Source organism: Setaria italica, chromosome II (assembly GCF_000263155.2).
Source record: "Setaria italica strain Yugu1 chromosome II, Setaria_italica_v2.0, whole genome shotgun sequence".
Taxonomy (NCBI): Eukaryota; Viridiplantae; Streptophyta; class Magnoliopsida; order Poales; family Poaceae; genus Setaria; species Setaria italica.
The window spans coordinates 34,424,906-34,452,597 of NC_028451.1; the positions used below are offsets into that span (position 1 = coordinate 34,424,906).

A 27,692-nucleotide genomic window follows, 5' to 3' on the forward strand; every position below is an offset into this window, starting at 1 on the left:
CGCAGCTCCATTACTCTTCTGCCTCCTCTCATCTTTAGCGGCACCCCACGATTTTTTTAGATCAAGGAACATTGCCCGGCTCGATCATCCCCAAATGGATATCTACAGCCACCAACTTACAACCTGGACACAATACATACAGCTCTTAGGCTGCTCCTGAAACTTCAGGTTCCAAAACAAAGTTCAAACAAGACTAAACTAGGTCTCTAATACTTCTTTGGATCGAACTACAACAGACCAAGCTCCCAGGTTTAGAGACAGTTTCCCAGATAAACTGAAGGAAGACCCACACCACCAGCACATAAACCTTTCAAGATCAGCCCTGACACTAGATAGCCTAAGGCAACAATCTTCTCCTAAAGTTCCATCCATATTTATTGAAGAAATCCAAAGCAGTGATTTCAAGTTGGCTAAAGTTTTTCTTCAAATCAATTTTCTCTTCCTCTTTAGAAAGCATTGCCCGTACCCTTGCCCAATAAATCCCTTTGAAAATTACCTGCAAAAAAGAGTTAGTGATAGTTCCTTTGAACAACACATCATTTCTATTCAACCAAATAGCCCAACACAGGCAGAAGCCCCTGCAATCATCTAGTTTCTATGTTTCCGAGGATAACCTCTAGCCTAAGAACCAGCATATTAGGACCACTAACAGGCGGTTGAATTCCAAATGAAAAGAAAATTGTACTCCAAATGCGTCTTGCTAAGTGGCAATCAAAGAATAGGTGTTGCACCGTCTCTTCTTCGTTGCAAAAACAACACTTGGTACTACCTTGCCATCTTCTCTTTGCAAGATTGTTCTTTGTTAGGATCACTCCCTTTTTCAAATACCATAAGAATACTTTGATCTTTAATGGTATTTTTAACTTCCATGTTGCACACAAGGAGGGAGTTCCTTCAGCTTGCATTAGCTCTCTATATATGGATTTTACTGAGAATTCTTTGCTTTTGTTTAAGTTCCAACACTATCTTTCTAATCGTCCAAGCCATGATCTACTAATTCAGCCACCAATTTTAGCCAATCATTTAATTTGTCTCCTGTAAGAGCTCTTCTGAATGATACATTCAGGGGGACAGCTCCACAGACCTTGACCACAGTGTCATCTTTCCTCCTAGCTATGTTGAACAAAGATGGGAATCTCTCCCTGAGAGCTTCCTTTCCAATCCATACATCTTCCTAGAATCTGGTTTTCTTTCCATTATGCACTTCAAACCTATCCATTGCCATGAATTGATCCTTTATTTCCATGAGTCCAGCCCAAAATTGTGAATCTCCCTTTTTCTTCTTCACTTGAGTAAGTCTTATTACTTAGGTATTTTCTTCTAAGTAATTTTTGCCATACCCCTTCCTCATTCAGAAGTTTAAATAGCCACTTGCTTAACAAGCATCTATTTTGTACTTCCAAGTTTGATATGATCAGTCCTCCTACGCTCTTTGGTACACACAGAATACTCCATTTGGCCAATCTGTATTTCTTTTTGTGTTCATCACATTGCCAAAAGAATCTAGACCTGTAGTAGTCCAGTATTTTGAGAACACCTTTAAGTATTCTAAAGAAGGACATCATAAACATTGGTAAGCTAGAAATGACAAAGAGTTTATTAGTACCAGCCTTCCTCTAACTGACAATAATTTACTCTTCCAGCTTGCTAGTTGTTTCTGAAATCTCACTTCAACCACTTTTCAATCCTTATTGGCAAGTCTATGGTGGTACATAGGAATTCCAAGATATTTAAAAGGCATTATTCCTTCCTTGCACTCATATCTCCACATATTCTTTAGCTATGTTTTTTGCCTCCCCAAAACGATCCAATTCACTCTTATGGAAGTTGATTTTGAGGCCCGAGAGTTTTTCAAATGTACTTAGCACTAACTTCAGATTTTTAGCCTATTCTATATCATTTTCCATAAAAAGGATTGTGTCATATGCATATTGGATAAGATAATCCTCCATCTACCAGATGGGGCACTAGACCCTCAATTTGCTCTTTCTCCTAGCTCTAGATATTAGAACTGCTAGCATATCAGTCACCACATTAAACAACACTGGGAGTCACCACATTAAACAACACTGGGGACAGGGGCTCTCCTTGTCTTAGCTCTTTCTTTGTTTGAAAGAAATATCCAATATCATCATTCACTTTGACCCCAACATTTCCCTCAGTAACTATGTAAGAAAGGCCAATTAACATTATCATAGGCTTTTTGAAAGTCCAGTTTGAGAATTATCCCATTCTATTTTTTCCTACACAACTCATGATTGTCTCATGTAGTATAACCACCCCTTCCATAATGTATCTTCCAGGTAAGAAGGCAGTCTGAGATGGTTTTATCACTTTATTAGCCACCAGAGTAAATCTGTTAGCCATCACCTTTGTGAATATTTTAAAGCTAACATTTAATATACAGATTGGCCTATATTGCTGGATCATCTTGACCTTCTTGAGTTTAGGGATTAATGTTATTATCCTAAAATTTAAACTATACAATGGTAACTTACCCTTTGGAAATCCTCAAACATGGCCATTAGGTCATTTTTTATGAGGCTCAAAAAATCTGATAGAACTCAACTGGGAATCCATCAGATCCTGGGGCTTTGTTATGCTTCATTTGGAATATGGCTTCTCGAACTTCTTTTTCTGTAAACTTTTCAGTCAAAATCTCATTTTCCTCCCTTGTTACTTTAGGAATATCCTCTATTAAGGACTCATTCATAGAACAGTTGTTGCTCATTTGGAATCTAAATAAACCTTTATAGTATTTTGTTATATACTTTTTAAGGTTCTCCTCCTCTTCAATAATCCCCTCTCATTTTCCTCCCTTGTTACTTGAGGAATATCCTCTATTAAGGACTCATTCGTAGAATAGTTGTTGCTCATTTGGAATCTAAATAAACCTTTATAGTATTTTGTTATATACTTTTTAAGGTTCTCCTCCTCTTCAATAATCCCCTCTTCCTATTCAAGCCTAAAAACTCTAGTTTTTCTATGCTTGCCATTAGCTATCATATGGAATTATTTTGTATTGTTATCCCCTTTCAACATTTTATTGTTTTTTGCTCTTTGGTACCACTTGATCTTTTCTTCTCTCAGAAGTTGAACTAGTCTATCTTGGATACATTGTTTTAAATCACTTTCTTGCTGACTTAGCAGCTGTGATTCTGCTTTTTTGTCTAACTCTCCGTCCTTTTAAGGAGCTCTTGTTTTTCTTTTTTATATTCCCCATTCACTTTTTTTGCCCACCCTTTTAGGAATTGTCTTAGTCTCCTGATTTTGTTTTGCCATTTTTGTAGTGGAGTAGATCCTTTTCTTTCCTTGTTCCATACATCAGCTAGTAGTTCAAAGAAATCATTCCTTAATAACCAGCTTAACTCAAACTTAAACATAGGTTGTTTCCTGCTCCTATTTTCCTGTCCAGTGCTAAGTAGTAAAGGTGTATGGTCTGATATTTCCCTACTCAAAGCATCCACCATGGCTAGTGGGAATTGTTGTTCCTATTCCGTACTGACCAGCACCCTATCTAATCTTTCATAGGTTGGAGTCTTTAAAGAATTAGCCCAAGTGTATTTTCTTCCCGACATCTCTATTCCTTCAGATTTAAGCTATCTATGATAGCATTAAAAAGGAAAGGCCACTTGTCGTCATATCTTTCATTGTTTTTTTCACTTGGGTTCCTAATGATATTGAAATCTCCCCAAGCGCAATAGGTAAATTTTCCTTGCTACAGGCATGAACTAGTTCTGTAAGGAAAGCCTCTTTGAATTCAGGTTGTGCTACCCCATAAACAGCCACGAACACAAATTGAAAGTTATCCTTCCTAGTTCTCAGTCTGAATTTCACATAAAAATCTCCTTCATCTATACTTCCTATATCTAGCTCATCTAAATCAACTCCGAGAAGAATACCTTCTTATCTGCCATGTGGTTGTGTCCAATACCATATGTAATTTCTACCCCCCACAAAAGTTATTTAAAGTGGACTGGGTGAAATCTTTTTTCCTGTTTCCAAAAGAGCTATGAAAGCTAAATTCTGCTCTTTAACAGTACTAGTGACGAATCTAGTTTTAGCCAAGTCACTATGGATCTGCCCCGTTGTGGCGGAACCACCTCGGATTAACTTGATTAATCAGAGTTCAGCCGCCTGACATGCGACACTCCTGATTAACTCGAGCTAACACGAAGCGTCGTCGGACTTCATCCGATTTAACCACTTTCAACAGGATCGAGTTCAGCAAACCCACACGAAGGTGAGCGGTTACAGAGAATACAACAAGTCCACTGAGTTTAAACAGTCTTACTTAAGAGTTCGATCATAAAATTTTAACATCAGAGTTTTATAACAAAAGACAACAGAGAAAAACACTAGCGGAAGACTTCGTCGGGGTCGGACGTCCGGGCGAGGCCAACCAGAACATCACGGAGCCCTCTCCTCGCCATCCGAGGAGGGGTCCCACTCGACCGTCCAGCCTGGCGGGAGCTGGGGCGGCCAAGCGCCAACAAGGGAGGGGTCGGGAACTGCAACTTCACCTGAAAAACAGGAGCCACAACAAGGCTGAGCTACTAAGCTCAACAAGACTTAACCGGGGAGGAGCCATCTACTCTCCCAACTAGACATGCAAGGCTTCTTGGCTGAGGGGTTTGTTTTGCCAAAAGCACTCAGTAACCTATTTTCAAGTTTTAGCTCCGGTTCTAGATTTACTTACCAGTCTAGGTTGTGCAACCTATTCTAAGCAAACATCGGGCCAAACAAGTTATATATAAAAACAACAACATTGCCATCATCAGATTCCTTATTTACTCAGGGTGACATAGCGATCAAGAAGTCTCAAACTGTGAGAGGCAGACGAATCGATTCGAGTTCTTTAACCATGCATGGTGAACCTAGCCCCACGACATCCGCGCACCCGGAGGTCGCTTCCTGTGTCGGCCTTCCCCATCGATCCCCTAACCCGTGTCGGGCCCATTTCCTTTGGTGCAAGGTTCCACAGACCCGGCCTCTGCCGTCCTGTGACCACGCTTTGCCACCACGTGCGACAACCAGCAGGGGAAACTCCATTCCAAGAACAATGGGGCGACCGCTCACGTCTAGGTTCAATCAGGTACTAGGCTTCCTCATCCCATACTAAGTATGAGGCTAGTACTTTCAAACACTTGATCACGAACACCACCACTGTCGGGCCTTAGCAAGTTTTCATAGACAGACGGGGCGACCATCCCACCACCAAAGAGTTACCAAACCCTGCCCCGTCCACCGTCCTTATAGTTGTAATAGGAGAGTAAACATGCAACTCCTACAACTCGCGAGTGACAGGAGATCACTCGGCTTTTACCGTCTCCTATTTAAGTAATGCAGCTACTCGGTCCAACAGCTAGTGCTCCTATCAAGGGTCACTAAGTCATGCATCTAGGGTTTCACACAACTCCTAAACGTAAATGCACAAACGTGCTATTCGGAAGGCATGTGCAAGTTTGACAAGAACACATAGGATCTGCATGCAACCGGGGCTTGCCTGCAAACAAAGAGGGCAGAAACTGCTCGACTTCGGGGGCGGCTTCGACTTCAGCGGGCGGGAACTCGGCTACAGCTTCTTCTTCGGGCGTCGGGTGCAGCTCGTAGAAGCCGTCAGCGAGATGCAGCTCTACACGGATGCAATGCAAAGGTTAGCTTAAACGTTTTGATTTGACCGCAACACTGGCTCTCCTGAGCCCAGAAACTTGCGACAAAGAGCAGGAGTGGGAGGCGGTTGGAGAGAGCGGACGATGATCAACAGGTAAGGGTAGGAAAGAAACGAGTGGTCTGATCCTTGAACTAGAGGGTGTGATAACTGGGATCCTCGGACGTAAGCGCTGAAGGGTTCCCACGTTTTACACTTACACCCTTAAGTTGAAGAAAAGATCACAGCCAGACCCTCGGGCGAGGCGGACAAAGGTCGGCAAACAGACAGGGTCGGACGAGACGGAACTGGGGTCGGGCGGATAGGAGGGGTCGGTCGAGGCGGACTTAGGGTCGGCACTCACCTTCTTCCTGAAAGGAAAGCTTGGGGTTGGGAAGAGGCAGACTTGGGCACGGAACTAAAGCTTTGAGCAGGGACCTAGGCCGGCGGTGCTCCGGCGGCGGTGCTTCTTGCAGATCGCAAGAGAGCTCTTGCGCAGCACAAGGGAGCAAGCTGCGGGGTGACTTGGATGAACTGAGAAGGAACTGGGAGAAGAACTTCTCAAGATTGGGCGGATGGCGCTAGGAGCTTGAGCAGGGAGCTAGAGGGAACTAAGGGCAACAAAAGCGGAGGAGACTCCGGCGACGGGGCATTCCTTTTTATAGCTGCGGGAGCAGAGGAACGGAAGCGTCGCGGAGAGAGAGAGAAGGGAAGCGGCGCGAAGGCCGGGGAGAAGCAATGGAGTGCTCTGCCGTGGCAGCGATTGAGCAAACCGGGCGGTGCAACAGAACTCCGGGGGTGACGCCAACGATCATTGCGCTACTCCGTCAGGGCGGCGTAGGCGCGGGTAGACCGGTAGTTGAGATTTGGCAGAAAGCGGGCGTCGCCGTGCGGAAGAGGTGATAGAAGCGACCGGTTAAACGGCGCTAGGACCGAGGGCGCACAGGTGGGAGAACAAGCAGACGCGGCGCGGGGGAGAGCGCGGAACAACAGATTGTCGGGCGGCGTCTGATAGGGCGGGGAAAGGAACTGTCGTGGCCGCGGTCGGAGTTGGCGGTGGGGGAAATCGTCGTGTAGCGACGACCGGGCGGCGCAACTGTTGCTGGAAGGACGGAAAAGACGGGCGACATCGGTCTCCGGGGCCGAGATCTGGTATCGCGATGATGGGCGCGGGGAGCGAGGCTCTGCAGAAAGGGGGTGCAGAGGGCTTCTGCTGCTATTGGGGAAGAGGGCGCGGGAACCCACTCGGTCGCTTGCCAGAGACAAAACTGAGCGGTGGCGTCGGAGAAGGCGAGCCACGCGGCAGGAAGGTTCTGAGGCGGCCATGCAACTCGAGTGCGGCTGATGCGGGGGATCGGGAAAAAGATCTCGCGGGTCCACCGGGGAAAAGATCGGACGGTGAGGAAGATTAACAGGATCCGACGGATGGCTGAACTCGCCAGGGTCGGGAAAAAGGAACGAAGCAGTAGGGGTCGGATCTCAGGGGGCAGAACTGGCGGAACACTGAGCACTTAAGTGCGATCAACAGAGCAACTGACGGAGGTTTAAGGGCTGAGATCAAACCTAACTGGGGGAGATTAGGGGTCGGTCGTTACACCCGTACTACCACAGAATTATTATTGGTCACATGTGTCTTCTTCCCATCTAGCGGTCCTCAGCTACCCCTTCTCACCACTTAGCCATTCTCCACTCATGGGCGCCATGACCAACTTGCGACCTCCCTCTATGTCTGAGATAGATAGAATGATAGAAACGGTATATTACGGTCACGCTATTTATTGAGAAGTTTCTCATTGTCGGTTGACTCTTGACTGGACCATTGGTAAGGAGAAGTGAATTAGTTGGTCAGTCTTAGTGCACAGTTATTAAGATTGGAAACTAGGTAACTGTACCTATTGAGTGTCATGAGGATGAAACTCTTCTCACATATTATGAAACTCTTCCTCTCTCCTCATAAATACCTTACCAAGTTAGTAAAATTGATGATGCAGCATGAAAATTGATGCTTATGAAACTCTCCATGAAACTTTCACTGGGACTGGCTTTGATACGGATGCAAGTGGCTGAGGACACGGTTCTTCTAAATACCTTACCAAGTTAGTAAAATTGATGATGCAGCATGAAAATTGATGCTTATGAAACTTTCCATGAAACTTTCACTAGGACTGGCTTTGATACGGATGCAAGTGGCTGAGGACACGGTTCTTCTAAGCTTAACTGTCAATTAATTTCTTTAAAAAATCTATGGTTTGAAAAAGAAAGTTATAAAAAAAGAATTTTCTATTAGTGCAATCCAGACCGGCCCACCAATTCCCCTGCTCCGCTCCGCGTGACAAACGGAAAATCGCGGAGTAAGCCCAGTATCGAGGCCCATTGTGTTCGTGTCCGCCACCGACACCGCCACAGCCCGGCCGTTCAGGGCCAGTCGCACTCGCACGCGGCACCCGCGCGCACGTTCTCAGCCGCGTGAATACCCCTCGTGCTCGCCGGCGCCGTTCTGCTCCTCCGGGGCGCAACGCCAGCCTCTCTCGGCGGTCTTCGGGACCACGACGGCTCTCTTCTTCGCGCAGCTTCGCATTCCGGTTCGCTAGGTTAATTAAGATGGTTAGGATTTTTTTATTCAAGGTCTCTAGTTACGATTTTTGAAGTGCCTTTTTTTTTTCCGGCGTCCTATCCGGCCAAGGTTTATAACGCTCGAGCAGGCCCGCATCACTGGTACCGTCGCTGCACCAGCTCTACGACTAGGAGAACCGTACAATACAAAGCCGCATGGTAGTGCTCACTGCTCACCGATTAACATCAGACGTCGACTGCGATTTCCATTCCGACGGCTGCAACAATTGTACCTGTCAAAAGCTACAAGCCTACCAGCAGTCCACCGGCGCTGAGGTGACGAGACCCCAAAATTGACTGTATTGCTGCATATCGCCGAGGGCTAAGAGCCAAGGTCCTAGGATATATTCTTTGACTCGTGCGTCCTCGCTCCTTATCTTCAATCACTCCTATTTGCTACTAGTATATATAGTAAAACTTTGACTAGGAACTTTTGATATCTCGTTCGGGTACCCTTGTCCTGTCCTTGGATTTACTTTTGAGATTGATGAGTTGTCAATAGAGCAAAAGATACATAATTCTAGGAAGGTTCGTTGGCGTGTCGAGAAAAGAGTCCGATGAAACCACTTCTTAGATAAGCAATGGACAGCAGAATTCAAGGGTGCCCATGGTAATAGGTAGGAATCTCTAAACGGTTTCAGCCAATAACTATATTCGATAAAAAAAGAGAGAAAGAAATCAATTTTACTATCCTGAACCGTGTACTTTGTTTACATTACCTCTGAATAAAATTTTGGTTCAATTTACTCACTCAAACTCTTTCAATCGATGAAATATGCTTCTAATGAGATTTCTCTTTTTTCTTCTTCATGACAAGGTGAGTTTTAAGTTTGAGATTTTGACCGAGCACCATGAATTATGTTAAAAATAATATGCTAAAAATATTTCATGGTTTTTTTCATAAGTTACACCAGTAGAGAACTGACTTCCATCCAACCCCTTTTATCTCGGTTAACATTGGACCCGGGACTAAAATGGCTTTAGTCCTGGGTCAAAAATGAGGCACCGAAAGGATACCGACGGGAGAGGTTTTAGTCCTGGTTGTAAAGATCTAGCACTGACACCACCCCTTTTATCCCGATTGGAAATTCGAACCGGTCCAACCGGGATAAAAGATTTAGCCCCGGTTAGAATTACCGGTTACAACCGAGATAAAAGGCAGGGCTTTTGTCCCGGTTGGAATTTCCAACCGGACAAAAGGGGGGCGTTGCGCGGCTCAAGGCAGCGCTCTCCGCTTCTCCAAGGCTCTCCTCTCCACTTATCTCCTTATCCTCCCCACCCTTTTATCCCGATTGGAAATTCCAATAGGAACAAAAGCCCTCCCTTTTTCCCGGTTGGGATTTCCAACCGGGACAAAAGGGGGGCATCGCGCGGCTCAAGGCAACACTCTCCGCTTCTCCCAGGCTCTCCTCTCCACTTATCTCCTCATCCTCTTCCTCCTCCCAGGCTTCTTTTCCTCTCCTCATCCTCCTCCCTCTCCTCATCACTGGAGATCTCCAACGGCCCTCCCCTTCTCCCTCTGCTCGCCCCTCACTGGCAGTGAGGAGCGGCAGCGGGCCGAGGGTAGGGTGGTTGCGTGGCCGAGCGGCTGGCGGCCGAGCGGCGGCGGGCGGAGGTGGGTGGAGCCGAGGCGGGAGGCGCGACGGGCAGCGGCGGGTGGAGCCAAGGCGCGCGGCGGGCGGGCGAGGGTGGGTGGACCGAGGCAAGCGGTGTGGGCGGCCGGGTGGCCGCGCAGGTACTTTGACTAAAGAACCCCCTTTTGTCTCCAAAAATTAATCCCAGTTGAGCATTTGAGAGATATGACCCTTACAACCGGGACTAATACTCACTTTTCCACCAGTGTTAGGAGCCGTCTAATACATAATTAATCCTAGAGAAACAAAAATACATGAAAATAATGCTGAAAGCTTCTTAAAGAACTTTCGTAATATATGATATCATTCATAATCATATATCACCGTACAAAAATTCAAGTTAAACTCAATTTATATGCGAAGAAAAAAGATAAATCTTTAGGGGATAGAATGGAACCAGTTGAAATAGTTTGAAGAGCAAATTAAGCCAAAATATTGTTCAATAGATCAGTTAGATGGTGGATTGTTGGTCCAGTAAATTATTTGTTCTTCGTATTAACTTACGAATATGCGCAACATCATAGAACATGAATTCAGTCGTATTCATTGAGTAGATTGGGTCTCTGGGCATTTATGATTCAATTCATATTCTATTTTGTGCACATGTTCATAATTTTAATTTAATACTAAGGCCAGATTGCATTCGGTCCCAGTTGATTCGAGACCTGAACACTGGAATGAGAAGAGGACAAAACCTGTTTTTTTTTATCGGATGTATCTACTAGCTATAGATATCTGGCAAAAAAATTCACATAATTTTGAGAAACACGACCCTGTCAATCATCGCCACAAGAACACCACTTTCCCGTGCGTGCTTTGCACAAAGTACTATATTAGTAGCATGCGGTGCACACAGCTCACATCTTGAAGGAGCGAAATCATCCGCTGCCGGCGTCAGCGTTGTATCCAAAGCGTCCACCGTCGTGCTAGATTCCACAACTAGGCAGGCAGACGCCACACGCCAGCCGTCCTGGTGTGCGTCACTGCGTCTCGTGCAGACAGACGCGGTCCACAGCTCGCCACGGCCATGGACGTGGAAGCGCGCAAGGACGCGGCGCCCGCGCGCGGCAAGGCGATGCGCCGCCTCCTGGTGGCGCTCAACTGCGGGATGCTCGCGCTGGGTGCCATCGGCGGGCCGCTCCTCAGCCGCCTCTACTTCAGCAAGGGCGGCCACCGTCAGTGGCTGTCCGCGTGGCTCGAGACCGCCGGCTGGCCGCTGCTGCTGGTCCCCGTGGTGGCGGCTTACGTCGCCCGCCGCGCGCGCGACCGGGCCGCCCCGGCCCTCCTCACCCCGCCGCGCATCCTGCTGGCCGCGGTGGGCCTCGGCGTCGCCACGGGCGTGGACGACTTCATCTACGCCTACGGGCTCTCGTACCTCCCCGTGTCCACCTCCGCGATCCTCATCTCGACGCAGCTCGCGTTCACGGTGCTCTTCGCGTTCCTCATCGTGCGGCAGCGGCTGACCGCCGCGTCCGTGAACGCCGTGGCGCTCCTCACCGTGGGCGCCGTCGTGCTGGGGCTGCACGTCTCCTCCGACCGGCCCCCCGGGGTCACCAGGGGCCAGTACTGGCTGGGGTTCATCCTCACGCTCGGCGCCGCCGCGCTCTACGGCCTGGTCCTGCCGCTGGTCGAGCTCGCGTACAGGCGCGCCGCCGGCGGCGGGCGCGCCGTGACGTACGCGCTGGTGATAGAGATGCAGCTGGTGATGGGGTTCTTCGCCACCGCGTTCTGCACCGTGGGCATGATCGTGAACAAGGATTTCCAGGTGCGTTCCCCACGTGTCACCCCGCCTCCGCTCCTACTCCGCGAGAGTTTGACTTGGACGCCTCGACCTCGATCGGTATCTAGTTCCAAGTCCCAACGAAACGGTAGCAACAAACAACCAAACTAGGGTGACGTTAGGTGTGCATTTGCAATGATTTAGGCCTCTCTGAATTGCGAATTAGATTAGCATTAGACTTAACTGTCTGCATGGTTTGTTCTACTAACTTGGATCTGAAACCGACGTGAGGAATACAATACCCGCCCGTAACTAGCCGGTCTGTAACGGCACCAATACCAACCCCAGATTTTGCAGCCTGGATTCGCAAGTAGAGTAACCATCAGGCCTTAAGATTGTGCCGAATCCTTTTGCCGGCTTCGATAAGATTGTGCACAATTCGCCCACAGCGGAAAGGAGGGGGGCAGCGCGTGGAACTCGTGGCTGTGGCGCCCGCACAAGAGCCTGCCGAGTCTGTGCCGTGCATTATTCAATTTCATCGCGCAGATTTACATCACAGTTAAAGTAGTAAAATTCTTGACCTAGAGATCCAGAGAGAAAAGGACGCGAACCTGTCCATTTTCATCCAAAGGAATCAATTATTGATGGTGCGTGTGCGAGAACGAATCTCTGACAAAAGATCATGGCTGGAAAGACAAATATGATCAGCCCATTCGCTGAATGCTTCCACGGTCATGTCATAGCTAGTGTCTTCTCAGTACTTTGATCTGGATGCTCTGTACCGCCGCGCGTACAAAAGCCATATGTTTGTGTAAAAAGTCGAAACTTAGAGAAGCTTTTAACTTTTGACTCTTTGTATTAAGAAGAATATTGACTCTTTGTATTAAGAAGAATAGAACGATAGAATGTTCAGTTACAACGCGACTCTACCGGGCACTCGCACACGGGTTGAAAAACTTTTCAAGAAACTACTGTTGCCTAAAACACACAACTCAAAGGGAAAAAAACAGGCAAGTTCAGGTAGGTTGCAGGCCTGCAGCCGGTCACCCAAGCAGGGCCAACTTTTGACTCTGAACTGAGAGTATGCTAGGTTTGCATTGTACCGAGAAATGAGTGCCTAGTTGACTGGCAGGTGATGAGTTGCCCATCGAATTTTTGATTTTAGTCCCGACTAAAATTCATGTCACATTGAATATTCAGAGGCTAATTAGGAGGATTAAATATGAGCTAATTATAAAACTAATTACACAGATTGAGGTTAATTCACGAGATAAATCTATTAAGTCTAATTAATCCATCATTAGCACATGTTTACTGTAGCATCACATTGTCAAATCATGGACTAATTAGGCTTAATAGATTCATCTCGCAAAATTTTCTCTATCTGTGCAATTGGTTTTATAATTAGTTTATATTTAATACTCCTAATTAGTATCTAAACATTTGATGTGATAGAAAGTTTAGGAGGGACTAAAGAAACAAACACCTCCTATCCATCCTTCTGATGAAGGACGACAAGATTGCTCCCGTCCTCTCCTTTAATTTCCGGAACACCTTTGTTCGCGTAATCTTGTTTAGGCAATTTTCTGAAGCATATATTCAAAAGGACATCTTGCGCGAAACATGCTAGGTTACAAATGAAACACACACTAGTACACTACCACTTTCAGAAAAAGAAATTAAAGGATGCAGAGTGGGCAACATCACAGTTGTCCTCCAGTCCTCGCCTCCCCAAAGCAAAGGGGAATCAGCACCTCAGCACACTAGCATACAGCAGTACTGCTCCACTAGCAATGGCGGATAGCATACAAAAGGACGGGGCACCAGGACGCACTAGCGCCAGGGCCTCAGGTGCAAGTTCATCAGGAAAACCTAACCGGGTAGTGCCACAGTGCCACCAGCCAAAGGTAACGAGGATGACTGAAAAAGCAAGAGCAATAAGGAGCGACAGTGCTCAGGAGTAAGGATTTCTGGTGACCAATGATCGTTGGGGGCCCGACAGATGCAAGCGTTTCACCCGTCGCAGCACTTTGCAGTTCAACTTTGCGCCTTCCTAGCTGATATAAAGCTTGTTTAATTAACACTGATAGTACTGCTTTTTGTTAATGTTAACACTAATGTTATTTTTGAAAAGGATGGCGCATGAGATTTTTTACAAGTATAAAAAAAACTCATGCTTTTGTTAGCACACTTTCCGCTTTCTCTTTATGTTATTTGTTTATCTTTTGTGCACGGCTGCATGATGATGCACTCAATGAAGATGGAATTTTCTATCAACTCTGAAGTGATTTTACTTCAAAAAAACTCTGAAGTGATCACTGAACCTCAGCTCCGCATATTTTGCCTGAGCAAATCTGCCCTTGTCTGTGCTTGCTTGCAGGCGATCCCAAGGGAGGCGAAGCACTTCGAGCTAGGGGAGGCCCGGTACTACACGGTGCTGGTGTGGTCGGCCGTGCTGTGGCAGTGCTTCTTCCTGGGCGCCGTGGGGGTCATCTTCTGCGTGCACACGCTGCTCGCGGGCATCCTCATCGCCGTGTTCATCCCGGTCACGGAGGTGGCCGCCGTGATCTTCCTGCACGAGAAGTTCAGCAGCGAGAAGGGCGTGGCGCTGGTGCTCTCGCTCTGGGGCCTCGCGTCCTACTCCTACGGCGAGTGGAGCGACTCCAGGGCCAAGAAGAAGGCTGAGGCCGCCGCGGAAGGCCAGGCCTCGTGATTCTTATACTGCAACTGTGGACGATGATGAGAGATCGAGGCTCTGATCTCTTCCCGTTGTACTTTCTATATGCTGTGATTGTGGCCGTGTCGATGGAGTCGCGTAAGTCGTCACCTGCAACTGTAGGATGGTCAACATTCTTCAGTTCAGTTGGGTGGGTAGTACTGTACTGCATGGTGCATGGAGGTGTGTATGTCATACTAGTACTGTACCGTACAGTACATGAAACTGCTCGCTACGTTTGAAGTCGTAGCAAAGCGATCGGCGCACTTGTAACCCGATTCCGGGTATGGTTAGAACGAATACAAAATATGTTTCTGTGACTATTCTCCACAGTTAAAACGAGAGCCAGTCTAGGAGGACCTAGATGTTTTTTCACTAAAAAGAAAATAGTCACCAAATTTGAGCTGGAGAAAATCAAACTAGAACCTAGGTGCTTGCAACCCGAACCAGTTGAGCAAACCTCACTTCCTTGTTCTCCACAATTACACTGATCTAGTGCGGTTATGAGTGACCCGGTGGACACGTGCCTTTTGGCTGAGTTCTTGCATGAAATTATTTGGTATTCTTGGTGCTAGGACGGTAGGACATGTGGGAGATAATCTAGATCATGTAATGAATCATTCATCTCACGAGGATCATTAAATCACACCTTTTCTTCATGTTCTTGAGCTCTTTTCTTGGCATTTTCCTTTTCCCTTTGATTGAGCTCGAGTTAGTGCTTATCCTAGGGTGTATTTTTGTGCTATGAACCTCTTAATTCTATCTTGGATACATGTTCCCCGCGAGCATTAACAATTTTGGAGTTCTTGCTCAAGGTGGTTTCCGCTTTATTAGGGTTTTGAAAAATTGCAAAATTCTTGTTGAGATCTTCATTCATTTTGGAGGGTTTTTTTTGCAAAGACTCACCATATTCTTGTGATAATACAGTTCAAATTTCATGAATGGAGGTCATTCGGCTAGATTTTATTTTCATAATAGCAGAGGGACTGAAAAATTGTTCAAGCATAGACACTTGTAAACACGAACGCACACTCATCATATGAATAGACTTACACACCTTATAAGCATCTCTCGTAGATTGAGCCCACATATCTTTAGATTAACGAAGTCACTGTAAACACTACCAAAAACAGAGATACTCCTGACGGTGTCTAATGGACCGACAGAAGCCCAATACACCACCCCGCACCGCAAATTGCCCAACCCAATAACCATTAGGAGCTTGCCTTTTGCCCCCAAACCCTATCCTCTCCTCTCCTCGTCCCAACTCCCCCAACCACGAACACATTAGATGTACCACCCAGGCCACCGCCACCCACCTCCTCTTCACCCGGATGTGTATGTATATAATGGACATCTAGATGGAACTACAAATTGAATTCGATGTGTGCATATGTGCATGTATAATACTTTTTTACTATTAGCGGTGGGTTTCCTGACGACCAAACCATCAGGATTTAGTTTCCTGACAGCCAACCGTCAGGTGTTCATCCTGAGGCACCCTTGGACCAACTGTCAGGAAATAATTCTATCGGCTGACCGTCAGAAAGTGTGTTTTTCCAGACTATGGACTCATGTCAATGGATTTTACCAGCCTGTTCGCTTCAGCTTATTCAGCTGGCTTATCAGCCATCAAACAGTGTTTTCCTCTCACAATAAATCAGCCGTTTCGGCTTTTCAGCCGGCTTATAAGCTGAAGCGAACAGGCCCGTCATTCCTGTCGGTATTTGGACCATTCCTATCGGTTTCTGGTCACCAGGAATTTGTCGCTTCCTGATAGTTAAACACCTTGTTAATGATAAACGTACCCTTTACCTAACTATAAATACAAGCACCCGCAAACCAGGGCTGTGCTAATTTGTAGTGCACGATTGTCTCGGAAGAAAATCTGCGGTGGCTCACCGGTTCATTGGCAGCAGTTGACTGACCGAGTCACCATGGCCTCTGGCCTGCGAGCTTGTACCGCGTATTTGGCGATCTGTTTCTCAAGGACCAGTGGATGTGCACGTGCCACATGCACGTGTATAAATAGAACATGACAAACAATTATTATAAATATGATAGTATAAACAATTGTTGTCATATAAACCTAAGTAAGCAATAAAACGCATACATATCGATTAAAATTCTTGTGTAATGCTGAGACATTAACAATCCATCTTTATCAACTAACCGATAGAGATATGTCAACTTTTCAAATAACCACAAGCTTGCCGCTCAACTATAAAAATACAACACACGTACTATTCTAGCAATCCAACAATTCTTCTTAAATGCATAAAAACCAAGTACAAACATATATCCAATTCAAAATACTTCCTTCGTCTCACATCATCTTCCTCTGCCATAAGCCATTCGGTAGTCTTGAAACATAGAAGCTGCAGGAACAAAATATCACAAACTTGAATATTAAAATGTACATGATAAAATACATATCCTAATGTGAAGAGGCAAATAACATATATTTCAAACGTGTGTATTATAAAAAAAATAACACACCTCACAACTCCAATACATCCCTGTATAAAATATTCTTCGTCCCCTTCCTGGTGGATCCATATCCTTATTTCTTCTTGCAAGAACACACGTTGTCTCATGAGAAACACCTCTAGATAGTGCCACATACAAGTGCCCGTGAGAAAAAATAGGCTCGGGGAGGTAGATACCTACATTAGGTATTGTCTGACCCTGGGCCTTATTAATGTCATCTCGAAGCTCAATCAGATGGGAAATTGCTTGCGCTTGAACTCGAACGGAAGGGATAAATTTTCAGAAGGGGACATTAGTATCCTAGGTATGAATACTCTTTTTCCTTCATGTTGGCTATTAACGATCTCAGCATCAATGACATTGTTCTGAAATCCTCTCACAATGAGTCTTGTACCATTGCAGAGGCCATTGTGAGGATCCAGATTACGTAGTAGGATGACAGGGCAGTTCTTCTTTATGGTCAGCTCGTGTGGATGCAACCCATTTGGCATGATCGAATTGAGGAAATCTAGGGGATAATTGTTCCGTGTATCGTCCTCTACTGAGTCAAAACTATAGTGTAGCTTTTTATTACCAGGGAATCTTTCAATCATCAGTGCATTCACTACATCCACATGCTCATTCCTAGTTGAGAGGATTGCATGCTAACGCATGTAGGCTACAGATGTACATTTGCAATGAAGGTTTGGGAACACACGATCAATGAGTGTGTTAATAGATATGTCTTCTAAGGGGGTCTCAATAAGAATACCATCAGGCAACTGCACATAGTCATCATTAAATGTTTCCTTAGTGCCATTACCAATCCTCAATAAGTACTCTGCAAACTATGTGTCAAACTGAGCTCTCATGTTCTGGGTCAGTCGGATGCGCCGAACACTTTCCCATATATATGATCTCAGCAAAGTAGCACCAGTGATCTGAGTTCTTGTACCATGGACCACAACAGGAAGAACTTGTCGGAAGTCACCTCCGAACAGCATGACCTTACCGCCAAAAGGATCTGTACACCCCATTACATCCTGCAATGTCCTGTCAAGTGCCTCAACAGCCTGTCTCTTAGTCAATGCTACTTCATCCCAAATTATTAGAGACGCCTGCCTAAGCAACTCGGCTGTCCCACTTTGTTTTGTAAAACTGCACACGGTGCTATCACCCAACTTGATTGGAATCTTGAACTGAGAATGTGCAATGCGTCCACTAGGCATGATGGATGCTTCTATACCAGATGTTGTTGTAGCAACGGCGATAAGATCCATAGAACGCACCTTAGCAAGCAATGCCTTATATACATAGGTCTTACCAGTGCCTCCTCACCCGTCCACAAAGAAAACCCATCCTTTGCTTTTCATAACATGATCAAGTATCTCATGAAAACCAGCCCTTTGCTCTGCATTCAGAGTATCTATGATCTTCAGATGCTCCTAGTCGAAACCAGGATTCTGCTCCTCTGTAAGCTCCTTGTAATGGTCTCTCGTGCGTTCATCATCTGAACGGATAAAATAAAACACACACAACATTAATCATTAGGCAAGTCAATAGTTTATATTTAGTATTTGTTATATTATTTGATATTCAATAACTAACGGTGTAAAGAGGAAAAAAATAGGTGAAACTAATTTGTGCTACAATGAGCAACTACATATTAATAATATATGCATTATTAAAGAGAATATACTGAATGTCTGGCACAGGGACAATGTAATGAGTTCATAACAATTCATATGATAAAGGAATTTAGAATTAAAGATTTAAAACTATATTCATTAATCATTAAAGAGAATATTGTTTATCTAATATATTTAGAGGAAAATTAAATTAACCTCAAACACTACTAAATTATGTGTTCATACCCTACAAGTATAGCACTATAGACAACATAAATGCTCATAACTAACGAACAGGTTGCTATGAACTTCTAAGTTTACTAAGTTGTTTAGCATATTTTGCAAATCTAACCTGCTGCCAGATACCAATACCATTTACATCCAGAATTATGGCAAAAGATGAACAATAATTAGAAAATAACTAACCTGATTGTTGTAGTTCTGAAAGACCATAGTGACTGATGTCTTTGCCCATTGATGTCAGGTGGTATGAAATATCTCTAAGTATCATCTGCTCAACTACTGTATTGTTATCACATTTACGCTGAAAATCCTCAGCCAATGAATCAAAATGTTTGTCCGATGGACGACGTATATTAGCACACTCACAAAAAACCATTATAGTGGCAAAAAGCCTCCGGAGAGAACAAGGCATCATGAACATGGCAGACTCAGTCAGGCATTCATCTATTGACTTGTCGGTCTCAACAAACCTCATGACCTTGGCAGCCTTTCTAAAAGTCTTATGGGTAACACCATGCCAAGTTTTGAGGTTCTCATACGAGATTGCACCCCTCACATGGGTCAGCAACACCCGAAGATAGTATCTCTTACCTTCGTTCGGATTTGCATACACCAACCTTTTGATTTGAAGCCTATTTTTTGCCACTCTCGATTTCCAAAACTTTTTAGACTTGTTCCATGTGAAGTACTCTGGAAACTCTCTATACAGGTATTTGCGGGTCTCAGGGTTGGATGCATTCATTTTGAAATACTCAGTTAGCATGAACTTTTGTGATTTCTCATCGCACTACATTTTTTAGGTTGTCTGTGGACTTGTATGCAACCATGTGCGTACCAGGAAGGTGCACCTGCATCTGCAAGACACGTGGCCACATTGAATACAACTTAAAAGCATGCAACCTATAGACATCTTCTATAGCAGTTATCATCCTTGAATCACGCGTCGATGATCTCGTTGATGACCAGCTTCTCATTTCCCTTTGCATCAAGAGTATACGATGCCCGATCATGCCCTTTATATATGTACCTGTACAGATATTTGACTGACTTGATGCTGCTACACACCTCAACATTGATATGGCAGTTGTATCTCATGAGGAGCTTTGGATTATAAGGCACCACCCATCTGTTATCCAACTCCTCTCCCCTTATCTTGACTTTTTGTCCATCTTCCCTTCTTTGATATATTGGATATGAATCCTTTCCCTGTTGGGTTGTATCACTAAATTGCCAAGGATAGCAAAAACAACACTGCCCATCCACCATACATGGACAATCCTTGCCAAGAGCACCACATGGACCGTGCATCATATGCTTGCAAACAAGACGATGTAACACATGATATATTTTTTGGATCAGGAATTTCTGCTGATATATATGTGTCATAGTCATCAGGACTCTTTAACTTACTTTCTGACTCCATAACCAACATAAAGTGCTCATATGGTACACCTCTTTTTTGGAACTCGGTTACATGTGCCCATGCAACGACCGTGCCTAAATGTCCCTTTTTGATCCACCACCCTCTGCAACAAATATTATTGTGTGCTTAACAAATAAAATAAAGTAAAATGTCACATACCTATTTGTATTTCCCAACTATCGTGTGCTTAACAAATAAAATAAAGTAAAATGAAAAGAGCTAATAGATGACACAAGTCATAATAATCTTGTATATTGCACAAGCTCGTAAAGGAATTATCAAGTCATTGATCAATTACACCAGATCCATAAGCATATAAGATAAAATATTTATAAGCACTATTCTCTTCTAAATTGTTGTCATAGTTTGCTAAACCACAGCCATATAGTTGTGCAAAAGTATATCACTACATGTTAAGAGATGATATGTTGCCTGATGCTTAGTGCTTAGCTGGAAAACACAAACAAGTGTGTGGGTGCATGAAGTGTACCTTGTGATCCTAACCTATTAGTGCTAAAAATTTCACTATAACAGCAGAAATTTATAGATAGGTCTATGACATATGTTGATTCATGGTATATGACATATGTTGAAAGAAATATACCATATTGTTAGGAATATGAAACTTGGTGTTATTATTGTATTCTAATATAAGGTGCTCGTTTAAAACTCAAACCTAGTCCTTCAAGATCGTTGTAAATGCCTTCGTCCTCATTATCGTTGTCATGGTCATCGTCGTAATTGCCTTCCTCCTCATTATTGCTCGCATCATCAATATGTGATTCTATGCAGCAAACATCGACATAAGAAAAGTTTACAAACATTGTGAGCTATCTAATATTTAGACAAGTATGGAATAAAATGAGGCATACCCTAAGCAACACGCTTTGTACGTGCTGGCGCACCAGTGTGATCATTGATTTCACCTTCGTTCCCATCAACCATGGGGGAATCTATGAACCACATTGAAGAATAGCAGTTTTCATCACCAAAGCAATTAGAATATGGTAAATGTACAAAAAAATCTTAAGCAAACAAATTAACCTTGTCTTTTATGCTTTGTATACTTCCTCTTCGACTGCGATGGAGGGGGATCTTGAAACTCTATCTTCTTGTCCTCCCAACCAGTCTCTTCATAAGGAAAAAATAAAGGATATGCTTATGGATCGTAACAACCATGGTATGCCCTAATATAGTGTGGTTCATCTGATTTCCCATATATGATGATGCTCCGTGAAAACCTATGCATAGGGTCATTTCCGTCCACCCAAATGGCCGCAATCCGTTCCATTTCAGGAGCATTGTATCTCCTCTGATCAACAGAAATACTGGTATTGAGCTCAATCGTGTACTCTTGAATGTTTGAAAGACTACCAAGGCTCTTGAATGCTTGGACGTATGGGTCGTCTTGTAGAGTTCCTCAAATCAAGCGAATTAAGTTTTCACAAGATTAGGGGACCTCTGGGTCTGGTGAGCAATACTTTCATCAGTGTCATATAAATAGAGCTGCATATGGCACGGTCCTTTTCTACCAGGCACAAGAGGATCCAGCTTGTGGTAAATTTGGCCAAATGTGCCTTAAATGTATACACACCGGTACCTTTCGCTGATGCGAGATGACAATCGATGGAAACTCCAAAGCAAGTGAAAGCGAAGTGAGAGTTAAAGTACCATATGTGCTTTCGAAAATACCTTGCATCCTTATCTGTTTGACTCGCAAACAACCTCCGGAGCTCAGCTGGCACTTCTGGTATAAATACGTTAACCTTCCCATTCTTGCAACGGAAAGCAGGACCTTCACCTAGGAACCTCTTTGCATGGCGGAACTGACAATTATTTGCTTTCTTCAACACAAGATGCTTCTTAGGAAGCCCTTTGTAAACTGCATCATATGGGTTGGGACCCTTTGGTACTAGATCGGGATCTCTAAAGTACTCGTATACGACATCTGCAGATATACGATCATAATTGAGTCAGGTACCAGACCATAGAGATGTATATTTGATGCAGTAAAGAAACATACCCTTCCGTTGAAATATCCTTGCCTCATCATCCTCTAGGATGTCCGGCCCATCATCGTGTGGGTCCATTTGATCAAGATCATTCTCTGTTGCATTAGAATATAGATTTATAACAGTTAGATATAAGCGTTTTAATTATCGATTCCTGAAAATATATATTAATAATATATCTTCTACTCCATGCATTGGATCGTCTGGTTCCCATATGCCTGAGTCATGCTGTTCTCCACCAACTGGATTGTTAATAAACCCCCTTGTTATTGGACCAGACCTTAATTGGGTTACTGCAGATTGCAAGGTTCCAATAGGAGGGGTTGGTAACCGTTCATCTTAAACAAGCAACAAAAATTAAGAACATATTTATTAGTATATGATGTCAATGCATTACTTAATAATGTCTGCACTGAAATAATATTAGAATCTAATTTCTGTAATTTCAAAAAAATGTATTAACCTTGTATAGCTCGTGTACTGCACCTTGGTTACACATGCTCTCATCGCCAACTCTCGTTACTTTTTAATATCTTCTATTGCTTTTTAAAGTCCGACAGCTCAGCATATCTTTTTCGGTCTCTTAACCTCTTCAGGTTCTCTGGAGACACCTCATTTCCAACTGAATTGAGCCAAAAAAAACCATCAACATAAATGTACCGTCTTAACAAAAATAAAAACATATCATACATCTTTGTACTCAACAAAAAAATTATATATATAGATATTAATATGTTGAACCTGCGTCTGGAGTAACGACATTCGTCGTTAGTGCAGATTGTACGGTTCCAATTTCATTTGGCTGTAACAGATTATCTACATGATTACAAAAGCATAATCTCAGCCTCTGAACCATAATTTAAGTGATATACAAACATCAACTTTAATTGATCATCTGAATATACACCATAGGTTTGTAGAGTCATGCTGGTCGAACATTTTCCTTCATCCTTGTGATGGTAATTTTCTCAACATTTTGCATTCCTCTTGGCCTTATGTTCTTCTATCATGTTAAAATATATGTTCCTTGCCTTGTGCCTATCTTTCTCCTTCCGCCGTTCTTCTGGAGACACACCATTAACCCTGGCTAGATTGAACATCGACAATATTAATATATTATAATGGAAGAGAAAGCGTGCAAGGATAATTAATGGTAATATATTATAACCTGTTCCTGACAAGAGATTTTCTCCAATTAGCGTTTGATCTATTACAGATTCTTGATTGCTCGTCTCTATCCTTGTATATGTATCATTGCGATGAAGCCAATTTTCATGAGCATCTAGTGGAACATCCTTGGATAATACTGCGCACCAAAACATATCATGAAGACCATGTACAAACATTTTTGTTATGATTCTTTACAAATCAATAAACAAAATTTCATCTTACAGACAAACCTACAGTGTTTGTTGGGGCCATTATGGATGAAGCACCTGTCATGTGCAGTGAATTAAACTGTTGGGACATGAAAAATACACAAGAACAATGCATTGCACATAGTAGTACCAGGTGTTTGCAAAGTTGCATTGGTTGATTGTCTTTCGGCTTTTCTACGATAATAGTTTTCCCTTTTTTTGCATTCAGCTCTGTTTTCTTCTCCGTTGGCATGCTTGCATATCTTTCCCTTGCCTTTTGCCGTTTATACTCTTTGATCATCAATACCTCCATTGGCAAAACACCACAATGTAAATAAAATTATGAGGTCAATCACTCATAAGAAGTTAAGCACAAACACAGAAAAACACCAAGGTCGCCACTGGCAACATTTTCTCCTTCTCCCGACAATGTTGGCCCTAAATCCGAACCTTGCATCTTAAGAACACCACCAGAATGATGATTTGATGTGTTTGTAATATCTCCGAGGGGAACACGACGGTCCATTTGGAAGAAATGGATCACAGCTTGCATTGTGAACATGCTATTTATCAGCCACATACTCACATCGCATCTAGGTAGTAGAAATATATGTAGTTAGAAAAATTATAACGGAACGATAATTTTCTGGACAAATAAAGCAATCATAGAAAAATCGTATACATCCAACCTCCTTTGATACAATTGAATGCTTTTACCATTGACAAGTGCATTGTCCATACAACTAATAATCATATATTACCTCCAGGAGTAAGAAAAACATGGGAACAATTTTATTTCTTTGATGGCAAAGAATCCAAACATGATAATAATATGCTATGAAAACAGTAAGCTTTACTTGTTTTGAAACAGTCAGTTGCAACTGTCAATGCAGCAGTGAGAATTGAAAGGAACCAATGCATTTTGACAACATGACGAATCAGTGCAATTTAATCTTTATAGTATGGATTACAGAGGTAGCTAAACACTGGTCAAACGAATCCCATATGTGTAGATTATTATAATTTAAATGAACTACTTGGCAATGGTAAAAGGATTCCACATGACAATTGTGCAACTAATATTGGCATAATAAATTTGGTGAATTCAACACGATAACTTGTAAACAATTAATAGGTGAAAATCGTATATGGACAAGTTCACACGAACCTTGAGGTCACCATCTTGTATGTACCTATCAGATTCACGCATATTTCAATTCACATACCAGGCGAGTGGCTTTGTCGCGGAGGTATTTCACGGCACTCCGGCAGCGGACTGCTGTTGGTGCCCGGCGATGGAGGTCTCGCTAGTCGCTAGGTCGTGTCTTCCAGCGACTACACTGTCCTGTTATTCGCGTCTGCATGCAACATACCAGCACGTACGCAAGCAACCGGAATCAAATTTCATATTGACGTTGCAGCATGCAATTTGGATCGAACTTCACGTACCTTGCATCGTGCGCGGTGTTATTCATCAGCACTGTGAATTGTTGTTCCGGCAACTGCGTTCGTCGTGGTGGCCACGTTGCCGTTCCTGCTCTTCCCTGCGTGGTTCCGATCGTCACGTCAATGCCGGCAAAAGATGTCGACCTCGACGTAGTTGAGGCCTCGCCGCCGTCTAGGGTTACGTCCGAGCGCGCGGCGGACGGATTGGAGCGCCTCGGATCAGGGTTGGCCAAGCGCGGCAAGCGGATGGGTACTGGACCTGGTGGCGCAGTTGTGTTCTCCTCGACGTCGTACCGAGGGCAGGCTGGAAGCAAATCTATATTATCAAATGGAAAGAGCTGGCCGTGATCTCCAAATTTTGGCAGGGTGCTCCATTTGCGTGATTGATGATTGACCCATACCTTGATTTACGTCGGAAATGTTGGGCGGGAGGTAAAATTTACGTGGGTACGTCGGGGCGGGTAAGGGAGAGCCGCGGTGTCAAAACAAATTAGAATTTGACGGAATCATTTTCGCTTTTGTGTTTTTTCCCGACTCCCCCCATCCTATCACACACCTGACAAGTGGGTCTATTGTAAGGGTACTGGTGATTGATGGGCTGTTTGGATACGAGGTGCTAAACTTTAACAGTGTCACATCGGATGTTCGGATGCTAATTAGGAGGACTAAACATGAGCTAATTATAAAACTAATTGCAGAACCTTGTGCTAATTCGCGAGACGAATCTATTGAGCCTAATTAATCCATCATTAGCAAATGGTTACTGTAGCACCACATTGTCAAATCATGGACTAATTAGGCTTAATAGATTCGTCTCGCGAATTATACTCCATCTGTGCAATTAGTTTTGTAATTAGCTTATGTTTAGTACTCCTAATTAGCATCCAAACATTCGATGTGATAGGTGTTAAACTTTAACGGGTGTTTCCCAAACACCCCCTGAATCTAGGTGAAAATTGTTTTCAATTCTCTCACTCTTTATAGTACGTGGATATGTGTTTTTTCTTTCTCCCTCGTTCTATCACGTACGTTGAAGTGAGCCTATTGTGAGAGGTACATGTGATTGAATCTGGGTAAGAATCACTCTTTGTAGTATAGGTAACGCGCTGGGAGCTTTTACATACGTTACGACGTTACGTCCCGGGCTGGACGCTGGACCGCGCCGTCGAACCTGCCTGCTGCTGGATCTCGTCTGGTGCGCGCGGCTTGCACGGACGTGACGCCATGATGTACCTACTATTATCTATCCTGTGAACCACGACCTGATCCAGTGAGGTCAGAGTGTGACTTGGGAGGAGACGCGTGCGTGCCCTGTGTCGGCACGCAAGGCATGGTCAATGCTCGCACAGGCACAGCCACCGAGGGCGTCTTGATGCGTTCCTATCGCATGTCGCCGTCTATCTATCCGAAGGGGGTGTTGGATCCGAGCTAAGTTTGAGTAACTGTAACATCGAATGTTTAGATACTAATTAGAAGTATCAAACATAGACTATTTACAAAATATATTACACAGAAGAAGGCTAAACGACGAGACGAATCTATTAAACCTAATTAGTTCATGATTTGACAAGGTGCTGCTACGGTAACCATTTGCTAATGATGAATTAATTAGGCTTAATAGATTCATCTCGCCGTTTAGCCTTCATCTGTGTAATTAGTTTCATAATTAACTCATATTTAGCCATCCTAATTAGCCTCCGAATATTCAATGTGACACGGACTAAACTTTAGCTTCAGGATCCAAACACCCCCGAAGTCTCGGGTCTGAACTCTGAACCGTAGGACAAAAAGCCGGATCGGAGAACGAACCGGTCAACTACTAGTTCACCGGTCCAACCAGTGATTCATCATTTATCAATGTAATACTTATTTGTCATGATTTATAAGAGTAATATGCAAGTTTTATTACCAAAACATATCACATATGACATTATAGATGGGATTACATAGAAATAACATAATAATCTATTACCTAAAGTTCCAAAACCAATGTCCAAACGCCAAGCTGTTCACTGATTCAATAAAAAATAGGTTCATAAGTTCAACCCAAAACAAGCCGGTTCGCACCGGTCCAATTGCATGACCGATTTTTAATTGAACTGAACCGATCTGGCCACCGGTTCACTATTTTTCCGATTCAACCGTGAACCTGTTCGGTTTTTTTCTATGCTCTGAACCGTGTAAAATGAACAAAAGTTCCATCCTTTTCTTATCTCGGAATACTATTTCTGTTAGGCCATGTAGCTTGCCCCGGCTGCTCTCCGTCTCCGGCCATGGGAAGGTGGGGAGTCTATTCTGTTCTCGTATGCCGAACAGAGCCGTTGGCAACGTGTGGTGTGATATGGTGCTCGCGTGGTCCAGGTGCAGTGCTAGCATTAATTGGGCCGCGTTTCGGCGAATTCGGTCCCAGGGAGGGCACGCAGCCACGCAGGGGATGGGTCCAAAATGGCCCAAAACCGCCGCCAGACGTCGCCGAATTCCGAAAACCACCCGTCCCGCGCAGCTGATCTGCCGCTGTTCTGAACTGGAACTGGAGGAGCACACCAAACACCAAGAGAAAGAAGTCAGCAGTCCAAGCATCTACGGGACTTCGGCAGATATTGGACGCACAGGAGCTAGACAGAAAAGCAGCCTTTCGTGCTCTTCAGGAAATGTCAGTTGATTGGGTTCAAGGCCATCCCACAGTCCGAAAATGTCCAAGAAAAGGCAGCCTTTCGTGCACCTCCCCAATATATTATGGACACATCCGTTCTGGTGCTTTGCTGTTTGAGCACATCACC

At 44.1% G+C, this 27,692-nt stretch overlaps 1 protein-coding gene across 1 annotated transcript; it reads left to right on the forward strand.

Annotated features, from left to right (window-relative positions):
• The first annotated feature begins 10,723 nt into the window (after window positions 1-10,723).
• Window positions 10,724-14,656, forward strand: LOC101756554 (purine permease 3). The gene is made up of 2 exons (XM_004957029.3): window positions 10,724-11,662; window positions 13,998-14,656. The coding sequence occupies exons 1-2, from the start codon at window positions 10,925-10,927 to the stop codon at window positions 14,328-14,330; spliced, it is 1,071 nt and encodes a 356-aa protein (XP_004957086.1). The 5' UTR covers window positions 10,724-10,924; the 3' UTR covers window positions 14,331-14,656.
• Window positions 14,657-27,692: the final 13,036 nt, after the last annotated feature.